Source organism: Hippocampus comes, unplaced genomic scaffold (assembly GCF_001891065.2).
Source record: "Hippocampus comes isolate QL1 unplaced genomic scaffold, H_comes_QL1_v1.1 scaffold169, whole genome shotgun sequence".
Taxonomy (NCBI): domain Eukaryota; kingdom Metazoa; phylum Chordata; class Actinopteri; order Syngnathiformes; family Syngnathidae; genus Hippocampus; species Hippocampus comes.
Window position 1 is genome coordinate 146,371 of NW_017806049.1, and position 13,106 is coordinate 159,476.

Genomic DNA, 13,106 nt, shown 5'->3' on the forward strand with positions numbered 1-13,106 from the left:
TTATCATTATTAGTGCATGAAATTTTTCAAACCCTCAACCTCGGGACTTTGAGGTGGATGTACTAGCCACTCGCATATCGTGCAACACCATAAACTGTTTATCACTTTTATTTTTAAGGTTGTACGGTATTTGAAATATACATTTTGTTACCATGCAACAACTATGGATATTTGCTTTGGCCAATCCTGGTCAAATAAATGGCATAGCTGCAGAACAGCTTGCAGGAAGCACTGTGCGACAAATACATTCTAATTTCAACTCACCTGATGAGGCATTGCAAATAAGCTCAGGAAATATCCTGTTAGACTAATTGCAAGTCCACCGTGGGGTCAAAAAAAATACCTTCGTTCTCTTGGATATTTTTGCATTCCTGCACTTCACCAGGATGAGATTCAGAGAAAAGGACATTGTCAGCAGCCGGACGAGTGAGTGTGTATGTGAGAGATTGGCGGCTTCTGTTTAAATCCTTTGGTTTAGGTGTGACACTCAATTTCAGTTTTTATTGCTTTAAGGAATTAGAGCATGTAAAACTGGAACGGTGACTTCTGAGACTGGACGGAAATGAGTTAAAACACATTTGTGTTATCTTTTCGATGTCTGAATTGTTCTGATATTGAGATTAAAATATGTCAATAAACTTAAAATGACAATTTATTATTTATTATTGTTGATTTATTTATTACTGCACTCACATTTTCTTGTATTTGTCATGTAAATATCACAAATCTCAGAATGGGCCAGACAAAAGTCTACACACTCTAGATCTGTGGTTCTTAACCTTCTAAGAGGTACCGAACCCAACCAGTTCATATGCACGTTCACCAAACCCTTCATTAGTGAAAAATAAAAATGTGATTTTTTTACACATACTTATCCTCTGTGTGTGTGTGTGTGTGTGTGTGTGTGATGGGCAAAAGGAGTCTCCTCAGGTCGAAGTATCAGCAAAATCAAAATTATTATTGTTATTATTTTCTTTTACAAAGTGCATGAATGTTTCAAAAGAGGTTTAAAAAATGTTCCAAAGTTCCAACTCAAGTCTGTTCTCAAAATTCAAAAACAACTTTCCTCCACGTTGCGTGGGCTTCTCTTCCAGTCCATTTGCTTCCTCTTCTCACTTCACTCTCCTTCTGCTCCTTTATTCCTCTCTTCTATACGCAGCTCCCCTTGCTTTCATCAAGTGGCTCAAGGAGCCACACTTGTTGGGGATTGAGAGGCAGGCTGGGAAATGTAGTCTCTGGATTGTCTGCCATTTTGTGTGCGGCACAGGCTTCTGAAATGGGAGGTAATGTCCTCTACGAGTCCTTCTGTGATGCCACGTTGCTTAGTCAACTTCCAATTTGCTCAAACTACAAAATCTCTCAATAATTTATCGTTTTTTAATCTACTCTCCAGCCACTTGATTAGTCTATTAATTCATCTCATATTGAGAAAGGTCTTGTGTAGTGCACCCTGCTCTATTCTTCTCTTCTTCCATGCATGGAATAAAATGACAAGACAAAACTCTGTGTTTCTGAGTGTTTATTATGGTAAGATGTAAAATATTCACCACAACAACTTTCATAACAGCATACATACAGTTTGTTCTTATAGACTAAATTTGCATGCAGGCAATAATTTAAAAAAAAAACAAAAATATTGGCACTTTTCTGGTTCTTAAAGCCCATGTAAACATGCCCAAAAATCCTCCTTTGACTGAAGCCTTGGTTTGCGTTTTGCGCATGCTCTTGCTCTATCTTTGTAGTTCAGGAGGTACTTTTATGCTCATCATCCTTGCCGAACTTGGAATACATTTTTTTCTCCGAGGTGTTTTCACGTTATTTTGTGTCTCTACGGCGAAAATGACTGTGTGTGTATACAGACACACATAGACATGTGGAGTGTATAAGTCCGCACGTCTAACGTGCAACATGGACGAAATACACAAGCAGAGGTAAATAATCATGGCGAAGCTCAGAGACGCAGCTCAAAAGCCCAATTTTGGAAATATATATTAAAAAAAAAAAAAAAAAACGCCCCCAAAAAACGATTGCTTTATTACTGTGGGTGCTGACATGAACATCATATAAAATAAAATAAAATATAAAAGTAAGAGGCGGAAATTAGGTCTATTTGCCTTACGATGTCCGTGAGTTGCCGCTTAAATGTGGTTATTCAAATGCGGGAGTTAACTCTCCAAATGTTTTAAAATCGGAAATTGAACATAAATATTGACGGCATGCAAACATATTCATGGTAGGTAAGACACCAATTCAGGAAACATTTCTGACTGCCTCTTTGAAAGAAGTGACATTTTGAAATATACCAGGATGTTTTCATTTCTAATTTGGGTAATTTTATCTCAGCACATAATGGGATTACAATTGTGTCCTCTTCAATGGCAGCACAGGAAGATACTACTTTTAAAAAATAACACTGCCAAAAATGCTTACAGTGACAGTTTTATTGTGAAAATATAATGCTGCAGTGCCTGGCATGAAATCCCAGCCCTGAGCAGTTGACAAACAGTACAACAACCCATTTATACATGGCTTCTAATTAAAAATTTGATGTTAAAAGGAAATTATGATTAAGCAGAATTGTGTGTGTGTGTGTGTGTGTGTGTGTGTGTGTGTGTGTGTGTGCGCTTGTGTGTTTGTGTGTGTTTGTGTGTTAATGATCTTTCCACAAGAATGTGATTAGTGGAATGATTGACTCAGTAACTCGCGTTTGTTAAACAAATAATTACTACCTTGAGTTTACAGCAAATACTGGATACAACTGTAGCATCCTGAGGTATGATATGATTGCACCGCATCAATGGTCCAAAGGTTGGTTTGATCCAAATACTCAAACATGTGTCGGTACTTAACAGTACTGGATATAGTATTGACTTCATTTTCCAACATTAACATGTAAACCACTAAGTAATTTGTGAGACAAGTAGACAAGCAGATAGAGATTCGGTGTGCATCTACAAGTTGTAGAATTTGAATATGTCTCAGTGTAAAAATGCGAGTAGATTAGAAACCCTGAGTCCCAACAGAGAACCCTTCAACCATAGAAATAACTCATACATACTAAGTCTGCAGAGGTTGAAGCACTCTGTCAGTGTGATTTGCAGACGTCTCCTTCTGGATTCAATCTTACTCCTTTTATGTCTGTCAGTCAAAGCAGAGAAAAAAACCCAAAGTTATAAAAAGTCTAAATCAAACAACAGGTTTATATTTATTTATCGATGATCTGAACGGCTTCCTCCTCACGAGAGCGTGATGGAGCCGATCCCAGCTGTCCTCGGACAGTCGACTCAAAAATAAAGTTGCGCTGAATTAATGGGTTATAAATTCACATCACATTATCAAGGAGCTCAAATGACTTGCAGAATAATGTTTGTACACATTAATGCGGGACATAGATTGTAAAATGTAATTCTCAGTCACTTCTATTAGCATGACATTATTTGTTAGGTTAACATGGATTTCGAAAAATGTGTCTCTGAGCAAGCTGTTCTCAATTTTGCCAGATAAAGACACAACAGTGTGGTTGATTTTTATAAACCTGTATAAATCCCCGATACAAGTTTCTTCCCTCGGCCCACTCTTGTCCGTCGCCGGCTAGTTGCTATTACCCGCTATTAGCCATCAGTAAACCAGCACACTGCTGTTGGGGCCGTTCAACTCGCTTCATGTACGCATCCACAGGACAGGGACACTCAATGGTAAGTAGACAGTTTATTATGTCTGCTAACCCACTAGGTAACGAGCCAGTGCGCTAACAAGGCTAGCTAGACTAGCGTTAGCGTCGAACGTAGAGTCACCGTCACGGCCTATGGTACGGCATGTGTAAGTCCACGTAACAAAGAGACACATTAGGTAGATTACATTTTTGACAAATGCTGTGGCAGCAAATCTGTTTGGGTGTATGTGACCCACAGTGATCCACAGGCACAGACCCTCCAGATCCTGCCCACCACCTCCGTCGAACAGCATGACCGCAATCGCAGCGCCAGCTTTGTACATACTTGAACAATTGTCACTGATCTGTCGTCTACATCCCTGGGTCCTTATATAGCTTGTTTTGAAGTGAAAAACAAAGCACAACTTGCATTGTGGTGGAGCCACATTTGCGACAGCTATGTTTATTTTTATGGCTAAACATTGTGTGGTATGGATTCTATGTGTGAGTTCTTATAGAGAAAATCAATTCTAATCTGAAACACATTGATGTTTGATTGGGCCCACACTTCACAACACAATGCATTTTTTTTCCATGATGGCACTGCATTTGGCAGCCATTTTCAAGAGCTCTTTCTCCTCTTTTAGCTATAACCACTTCTAATAACAAGGCGTATGTAGAATAGTTATTAGCCTACGATTTGATTACTGTCGATGTTTTGTGTTCTGTTGTGTCATTGTTATTGTTCTGGAAAGTGTTTTGCTACAGCTGCAGGTCCTGTGAAAGTGCTCTACATAAAAAAAAAAGGATTATTGCTTTGTATTTTCCATAAAAGTAAGTTGTCCTTGAAAAATATTCTGGAAAAATAATATTTCTATTTGGGTTGATATTGAACGTTGATACAGGCTTACTCGGACAGTATCTCACAGTGACGTTATCCTCTAAAAAGAAAGTCTTGTGTCTTTGTTGAGCATCAAATCAAGAACAGAACCCAGCCATTGGTTCAGATATTTGAACAAAAAAATGGGCCAAAATAATACCAATTAACTGCTGCAAGAAAAACGGAACTGACAACTGACAAGTTAACTTTAACACTTGATTTTTTTCCACATGCTTATTAATTGTAGCATCATTATAAAATTGGACAGGAGCCGAGATAACCAAAATATAGGAATATTGCAAGTTAGTTAACTGTGATTTATTATTATTATTTTATTTATTTACTTAATTTTGTACCTGGCCAAAGCACGTATGCAGCAGCGCGACATATTGATGAAGGAGGACGACGACGCTCTTGTTTGTAGCGTGGTTTCAATTCCTCTCAATAGGTCATTGGTCTTCAATAACAGCAACATCTGCCGGGGAACTCTGTTCAACAGGTCGTTGATTTGGGGCAGGTAAAGAGCTGCGTTGGTCCGTATTTCGACATCCTGACAGGAAAAGAGAGTTATAGTTACCGATGATCCAAGCTCAACGTTTTTGCTAAGATGGTCTAAAATGTCTGGGATCATCAGTGATAGAATTAGACAGGACAAACACATTTGAAAAATCGACTGAAAAATAATGTGGAGAGGTACCGCTCTTATGAAATTAATTGGTTCTGGAAGAAATTTCTTCCAGAGGTACCGCTACTTATGAAATTAATTGGTTCTGGAAGAAATTTCTTCACAAGAATATATTGTTTGTAGAGACGCGTTTTCCATGTAAATGCCCTAATTTGTTCCAATTTGGAGAGACGCGTTTTCCATGTAAATGCCCTAATTTGTTCCAAGCCCCCTAAAATTCAGACAGAAATGTTTTCTAAAGCATACAAATTCATCAAAATACGTAACAAATACATGTTACAATTAGATTATTGCGCGATAAATGAGAGTTGCGCACAATGTAAAAAACAAAGAATAGAGTCAATTAAATGACCATCAATAAAAATGATGGTCATTTAATTTTTAACTGCGTCCTTGTCGTTTTTTGCCCTTTTTAGATCATGTTCTCTCTCAAAAGTGGTTTTTGTCTGGTGTTTTGTAAAGAACTGATCCAAGAACATTTGGTTTTGTCGACTTTTAACAATCCTTCGAAAATGTCCATGGCAAACATCAGCATAGTGAACGATTGTCCGACTGGTGAACACTTTTTTTGGGTGATTCACATTTACGTAAAGCTATCGGAACGTCTCATGGCCCGTGGGGCGAATGACGAGGACGCTGCATAGACAAATATTTATTTTACGCACAGACACATTGGGTGGAGGTCCCTCTTAGCCAATAGGATGACAGGATGATGTTATGTAATAGCCAATGGCAGAGCAGCTATAAATATGTTGCATTCAGGAAACTCTGAACTGTGAGTAGCAGCCCATACTGTATTTTTAGCCTTCATATCTTGAAATTTCTGTCCTAACGAGAGGCAATATTTTCCTGTTGAGGCGTTTCGTAACTCGAAAATTTCATATGAAGAGACGTTCGTAAGTAGAGGTACCACTGTATCGTCATCTTTTAAAACATAAATGCACATTAAGAAACCGAGTCATGGAAAGACAAATTAATGGAGGCACAGTGTGTGTGTGTCTTTTCAATTTAACCCTTTCATACACACTGTAACCTGATAACATAAGCTGTCCACTGTAGTAACAGCTGCCCCTGAATGGGTTAACAGTTCCCCAATGCGTTTTTCCTCCCAAAATACCTCAAGGTTCAAGAATGACACCACTCTTAACACAGGCAAATCAGCCCCAATAAGAGAGCATGGATTGTGTTTTATACAGTTTTTTTTCTCCCCTATACCCCTCGCGTTTGACTTGGGAGCAGTGTGATATTGACTGGTTGGGCTCTCCCGGTTTAAACAAAACACGCTTTTGTGTACAACTAAGTTTGGCCCTTCAACATAGCCCAAGCTGTCCACACCACTCCTCTGCTTCCTCCAAAACTATTTGCTATGAACGCACATCGCCATTGCATTTAAAGAGCGTTACATTAAACGCAGGTGCGCAATTGCTTACCGTGTTCTCATAAATAGTAATCACACAAGCAGCGAAGTATACAACAGCCTGCACTGCTGCATGTGTTGTTTCAAGGTTTATAATTTATCGTGACACTGGTGTTCATTTTGATTGTTTGCCTTTCGCTGTGTGGTAGCATTTAGGTATCGAACGTTCGCTGTTTAATCATTCGTTTTACATCTGGGAATCGCAAATAACTTGAAGTAAGAACGTTTTGGCTCTTATTTACGGAATCATTTGTATAAATGTTTGTGAAGTGCACGCTCACACCGTGTGCGAGTGTGTGTGTGTGTGTGGGGGGCGGGGGGGTACTAACAAGACATCCTGTCTTTGAAGGCAATTTACTGCTTTACTGTGCAACCCGGTAAACACTGTAAATCTGCCCTTCGATGACAACTGCAATATGACTGTCGTTCGCAGATGAACGGCAATGACAATCTCTGCCTATATACTGTCCATTATGGCGCAGCTCAACAACACAATATATTCCATGATCAACAATATGGCACAAAGTCCATGCTACATACATGACCACATAATGAACAGTTGAAAAGGCAAAATAAAAGACAAGTGAATCCAAAAATGTGTCTTTTGTCCAGCTCGGCAAACTATCTAACGCTTCACCTTTTGATGTTTGTTAAACTGGATAATGAATATACAGCAGCACCAAGAGAGAGTGTTGCATTGTCTCACTTCAAAACAGAATAAAGTAGGATTTCTGTAGCCTGCTCAACTCAAGTGAGCTCCTTGACGTGACGACAAAAGCACGACACAGCGGCTCACTGACATAATAATGAAAGTTGTTGCTGACGTGTTTCAATTATCTATTCTTTTGTTGATGACACCCTGGTTATGAATTACTGTCATAGATACTATAGGCTAATAATTAATTCATATTCATGTAATAATATGTAAGATGAATAACATATCATTACAAAAACATGGAATCCTTTAGGGCGTCCCGGTGGTCGACTGGTTAGCGTGTCATCCTCACAGTGTATAGGTGCAGGGTTCGATTCCGGCTCCGGCCTTCCTGTGTGGAGTTTGCATGTTCTCCCCGTGCTTGCGTGGGTTTTCTCCGGGTACTGCGGTTTCCTCCCGCATTTCAAAAACATGCATGGCAGGTGAACACTCTAAATTGTCTCAATGTGTGAGTGTGAGCACGGATGGTTGTTCGTCTGTGTGCCCTGCGATTGGCTGGCAACCGGTTCAGGGGCTCCCCGCCTTCTGCTCGAAGACGGCTAGCATAGGCTCCAGCATGCCCCGCGACCCCTGTGAGGATAAGTGGATTGGAAAATGGATTCATGAGTCATTTAGATGATGCACTTTTTCACAATTCGTCACCAACTTGTGATTTAGAGATTCTTCTCCACAGATATCAACTAATAAACTATCAAACATGCCTTATTGGCATTAGAAAAATGCATTCAATAAAGGCCTTCAACCTACGCCTGGTCATCCATCGCTGCAGTAGCAAACATTCCCCGCCACTACAGAAAAACATGCAGGTTACACATCAGGATCAAAAGACAACATGCCATCCTAAGCGTGTGATAAACAGTCACCACAGTCACAACAGCAGCAGTTTGTGCTCTGCTTGAAGAATAACAATTAGTCGCAATTATAGGAGGAAATATAGCAAGCCTCACAGCTGTCAGTGGGACTAAGAGAACTGTTCTCATTTGCATCTGCAAAGCGACAATAAGGAATTTCATAGCAAGTGCGGCAATAATTGGAAGTGCACAAGGCAAAGGGAACGCAGCCAGCAGGAGGGGAAATCGGTGCGAGCAATTTCAGGTTTTCCTCTCTAATGGATAGATCCAAGTTATTTTATGCAAGAGACGTGGGGTAGTGGTGGCCAGAGCGAGTAAAATGTCTGAAAAAGTAATTTGCTTTCATCACAAAACGGTTCTCAGCCCTTTTGTTGGGAAATAGCAATCTTAGAAAAGAACATTTTCCAGGTAAAACCTTATCAATATAGGTACCTCACCTAAGCTCCATCCATCCATCCATTTTCTGAACCGCTTTATCCTCACACGGGTCGCGGGGCGTGCTGGAGCCTATCCCAGCCGTCTTCAGGTAGAAGGCGGGGTACACCCTGAACTGGCTGCCAGCCCATCGCAGGGCACACACAGATGAACAAATATCCATGCTCACATTCACACCGAGAGACAATTTGGAGTGTTCGATCAACCTGCCACGCAGGTTTTTGGAATGTGGGAGGAAACGGGAGTACCCGGAGAAAACCCACGCAGGCACAGGGAGAGCATGCAAACTCCACAGAGGAAGGTGAAGCCGGAATCAAATCCTGCACCTCTGCACTGTGAGGCCGGCGCGCTAACCAGTTGGCCACTGGGCCGTCCGCGGAGTCTCCGTGTGATATTAAAATTGCTTTGATGAACTGAAACTTTTGCATGTGGAAAAATATGCAAAGAATACAGAAATAAGGAAGGGGTAAATCCTATTTCACAGCACTGTATAGATCAGATAAAGATAAACCGAGTAAACACAAACTGCAGTTTTCAAAGGACAGTTTTACTCAAGGAGAAAAAAATATTCAAAGCTACAGGTTACTGGCTCTATGTGAAAAAGTAATTGTCCCCTGCAGCTAAAAAAAGGTTGGGCCAACCTCAGCAGCGCCAACTGAGATCAAGCATTTTCTCGAACTCACTATGAGTCCTTCACATCCCCGTGGAGATATTTTTTTAATTCATCAACACTGGAGTGTTTTTAAGGTTATGCCACAGCATTTCAATCGGATTCAAGTCCGTCCTTGGACTATGTGACACCTAAACCTTGGTTTTGTCAATGCGCTGTGAAAAGCATGTATGTCCATTTCTGTCATTTAAAAAAATGTTTACGTTAATGGCATGTCCGAAATGCTCACGCACCATTCCAGTAAAAATGACAAAAATGGACAGACATGCTTTTCATAAGACAGTGACAATTTGTTATTAAGACATTGGAAGTCAACGTTGTGGCGTATTTCCGATCATTGTCCTGCTGCATCAGCCAGGTGCACTTCCACTTGAAGTGATGTACTGATGGCTGAATTTTGCCCTTCACAAAGCAGCCACGCAACCAGCACAATGTTAGATTTTTGGTATGCTGTTCTTTTTCTGAAATGCGGTGTAACATTAACTCCAGTTGTAACAAGATATACGCCTTCCAAAAACTTTTGTCTTGTTAGTGCACACTCTTAGAACCCTTTTCATTCTGAACTTAGCGCACCTTTAGGAGTGTTCACACGGCAACTTTGACTCCGGTGTAGCACCGGGGCTGCCCCCCGTAGAGCGTTCACACATACTAAGTTATACCGGTGTCGCCCCTGAAAACAGTTTAAACCGGAGCAAATTTAACCCTGCTCAGGAGGTGGTTTAAAAATTTCCTCCGGAGTAAATGCTAGCTTGCGGGACAGCACCGATATAAAATGGGACGTGTGAACGCTACAGGGGTAGACTCGCTACGTGTGAAAAGAGTTGATTACATACGGGTAGAATGCGTTGCTTTCGTGCTCTGTTGTACTTTGGTCATCTTTCCTTTTGTAGGAGACTGGACTGTCACGTAGTTGTTTGTGTAGTTTGTTCCTTTGTTGTGTGTTCACAAACCCCCCCCATAGAATTCCCCATAGAATTTATTTTGTGATTTCCTCTCTTGATTTTCTGTTTGGCGCATGTTTGCTTTTCATTGAAGTCATCATTGATTTACGTTTTCGGGGGTGGTCAGTGAACGCCTCTTGAGCAGAAGGCACGGAGACGGCGAATGAGAAAGACGTGCCTGTAGTTGCTTGTGTTAAACAAATTAATAAAGTGTATGTTTTAAAAAGAACCAACACGACAGGTCTCTGTTTCGGAGCTGCAACACTTTCTCTCTCTCATCCTTTTTACGGTGTCTGATAGACCACAGCGTTGATTTGTCTGGAGAAGTATAAACCATGGTTTTTCGATATGTCACAAACAAGGCGGAGAAAAGGAAGTCCACTTTACACATGCGCATGTTTCATTTCCGTATTATTACTATTGCACGGCCGCAGAAACTGCCGTGTGAACGCAAGTGGGGCTGCACCGGGGTTAACACACTTCTCCTTAGTAAGCAGCTTTATATGTGTGAACGCTCCACAAAATTTACACCGGTGTAAGATATATCGCAACAAAATACATCGGTGCAGCACCGATGCCGTGTGAACAACCCTATTGTCAACCCCATTCATTGTGTAGGTGGTGAAGGACGGTGACCATGGAATGGAGCGTTGCTGAGTGGCACTGAGGGTCTCTGTACGACTCAGATGTCTACCACGATGGCAAATCAGCTTGAATAATAACATTTGTAGCAGTGCTCTAGTGATGTCAGACATTTCCGAAGAAGCTGTTTAAGTGAGTGAGAAAAATGCTCGGCTCTATTGCACTTACAGTAACCACGCTGTGAATATCTCCCGGCCCTGGTGCATAATTATCTTTGGAATCCGAAGGAAACATCGATCTTTTTCTCTACTGGCATCGTTATAAGACCCAAAGAGTGCCTCATTTTAAGAGCAACCAAGAAGTGTGCTGTGCAATCAAATGTAAACAGTCAAATGCTGTCCACCTGAGATGGTGAGCGATTTAAAAAAAAAAAAAAAAAAGAAGTGGGAAGTAACCAGAATTTGTGCCAAGAGCCAAGTCCTATTTAAAATGTTATATAATTAAAACTCAGTTGAGTGGTTTCAGTCTTCGAGACCTCTTGCCTGTTGGAAATCTGTCCAACCAATAGAAATCCTACCTCTGAGAGTGTGACAGGCACAGAACTGATACCAGAGTTGACGGCAGTCCAGGAACGAGCGGTGAGTACACAAGCAAACAGTGGGTATAGGTCACCAGCTCCCAGTTTGCGACTGTAACGCTCCACCCCGGGCATGTCCTGTTGAATCAGAGCCTGCCAGAGCCGGCAGTAGTTTACTCTGAAGTCTGGTTGTAAGACCTGGGTACAAAAAGTATTCAAAGTGGCAATTGCTTGTTAAATAAAATACATAGTACAGTATGTATTGCATTGCAACCAAGTCAAGTCAAGTACAACTTTATTGTCAAATGCGCTGTATGTGCAACGTATAGCACAGATGAAATTTCTTCCCTCTCAACCAGACAAGACAACAAGAGGAGCCGCTGCGGGTGCCCGCGCCGCCATCAAAAGAACAGTTAACATAAAATGAGAAAATAATAATAATAACACAACATATAAGACACAAAATGTGTCTTTTTATTTTTTACATTTTCTTGAATCATTGCTTGGATTTTATTACTTATTGGAGTTTGTGGAATTGGGTGAACATCGTAAAAAGGATTTGAGCTTTACTCTTATAGCGAGTGCAGCATTAGTGCTTCTCTTTTGATTCGCTTTCATAGGCTAAGAGTTCGTATTTCAAAAAATTTCCAGACACTAAATGTAATTTCAGTCCATTAATTGGATTATTAACTATGTATTTAAACTGTAAACCATATTTTTTGCTAGTAAGTAGCTAGCAACGACAAGTAAACACTGAGATCATCCGCCGGGATGGCCCATTTTTCACTCAAAGGCTCTATCAGGAAAATGATATGAGCTTGCATTTTCAGCGGAGGAACCGGACACAATTTAGCCATTCAAAATTGTTGTACATACATTGTATATAATGTCCAAAAATTGCATTCAAATGGCAACAAAATGTATGTGGACATCTCTACTTACGCCCACTTCAGCCTCTGAAAATATCACAAATGATTAGCATCTCCAAAGGTAACTTAAGAGAGAATGACAACGTTCACCCCGCTATGGGTGCATGAACGATGGGAACACGGTGGAGCTCCTCGGCTGCCTGAGTGGCATCCCTGACACGGAGGTCCCGTGGGAGGGTGACTGCGACCTGCAGCCCCTATTGTACTGTGTTGTTCGTTTTAATATTTTTACAGGTTGAAGTGAACAGGATGAGGAATGTGCATACCAATTTTGGTGGTGACTGGAGTTTTCAGATATTTTGCGAAAATACAAAGTTTTTAGCCGCCTGCAGAAAAGGAGCTAACACCACTAAATAAACCCTCTAATTTTATGGACTTTGTGTCGTGCTTCATGCTACATCCTGAGGGAGCTACATATGGATCAATATTCTGATTTCTTGGAAGTAGTATTTTAAACGTTCTGTAAAGCGCTTTTTCCAGCTGCAGCGGTTGTGAAGGCTCGATATAAATAAAGCTGTATTGTATTGTATTCTTTTAGTGTAGCTCCATCTCGTGGATGCATAACAACCGCAGCCAGGACTCTATATAAGGCGTAGAAAAAAAAGTAGTGTGTTTCTGGTAACCCGACCGACCGAGAATTTCTACGTCGAAAAAAAACTTTACGGTCGGCATTTTTTTCAAACAACCCTCTACATTTTTGTGTAGAGGGTTTACATCGGTGCAAACTCTCGCGATATTCACGTTGAGTGTGTGCGTCGTTTGCCCTGTCGTC

General features: G+C 40.8%; 1 protein-coding gene across 1 annotated transcript in view; it reads right to left on the reverse strand.

Moving 5' to 3' along the window:
* Nucleotides 1-2,638: 2,638 nt before the first annotated feature.
* adck1 (aarF domain containing kinase 1) overlaps nucleotides 2,639-13,106 on the reverse strand; it is a 51,891-nt gene continuing 41,423 nt past the window's right edge. Inside the window, exons 9-11 of the mRNA XM_019892981.1 lie at nucleotides 11,406-11,603; nucleotides 4,889-5,082; nucleotides 2,639-3,138 (exon numbers count right to left, since the gene is read on the reverse strand). Of these exons, the coding sequence (XP_019748540.1) occupies nucleotides 2,979-3,138; nucleotides 4,889-5,082; nucleotides 11,406-11,603 (552 nt within the window). The 3' untranslated portion in view covers nucleotides 2,639-2,978. The remainder of the gene's footprint in view (nucleotides 3,139-4,888; nucleotides 5,083-11,405; nucleotides 11,604-13,106) is intronic.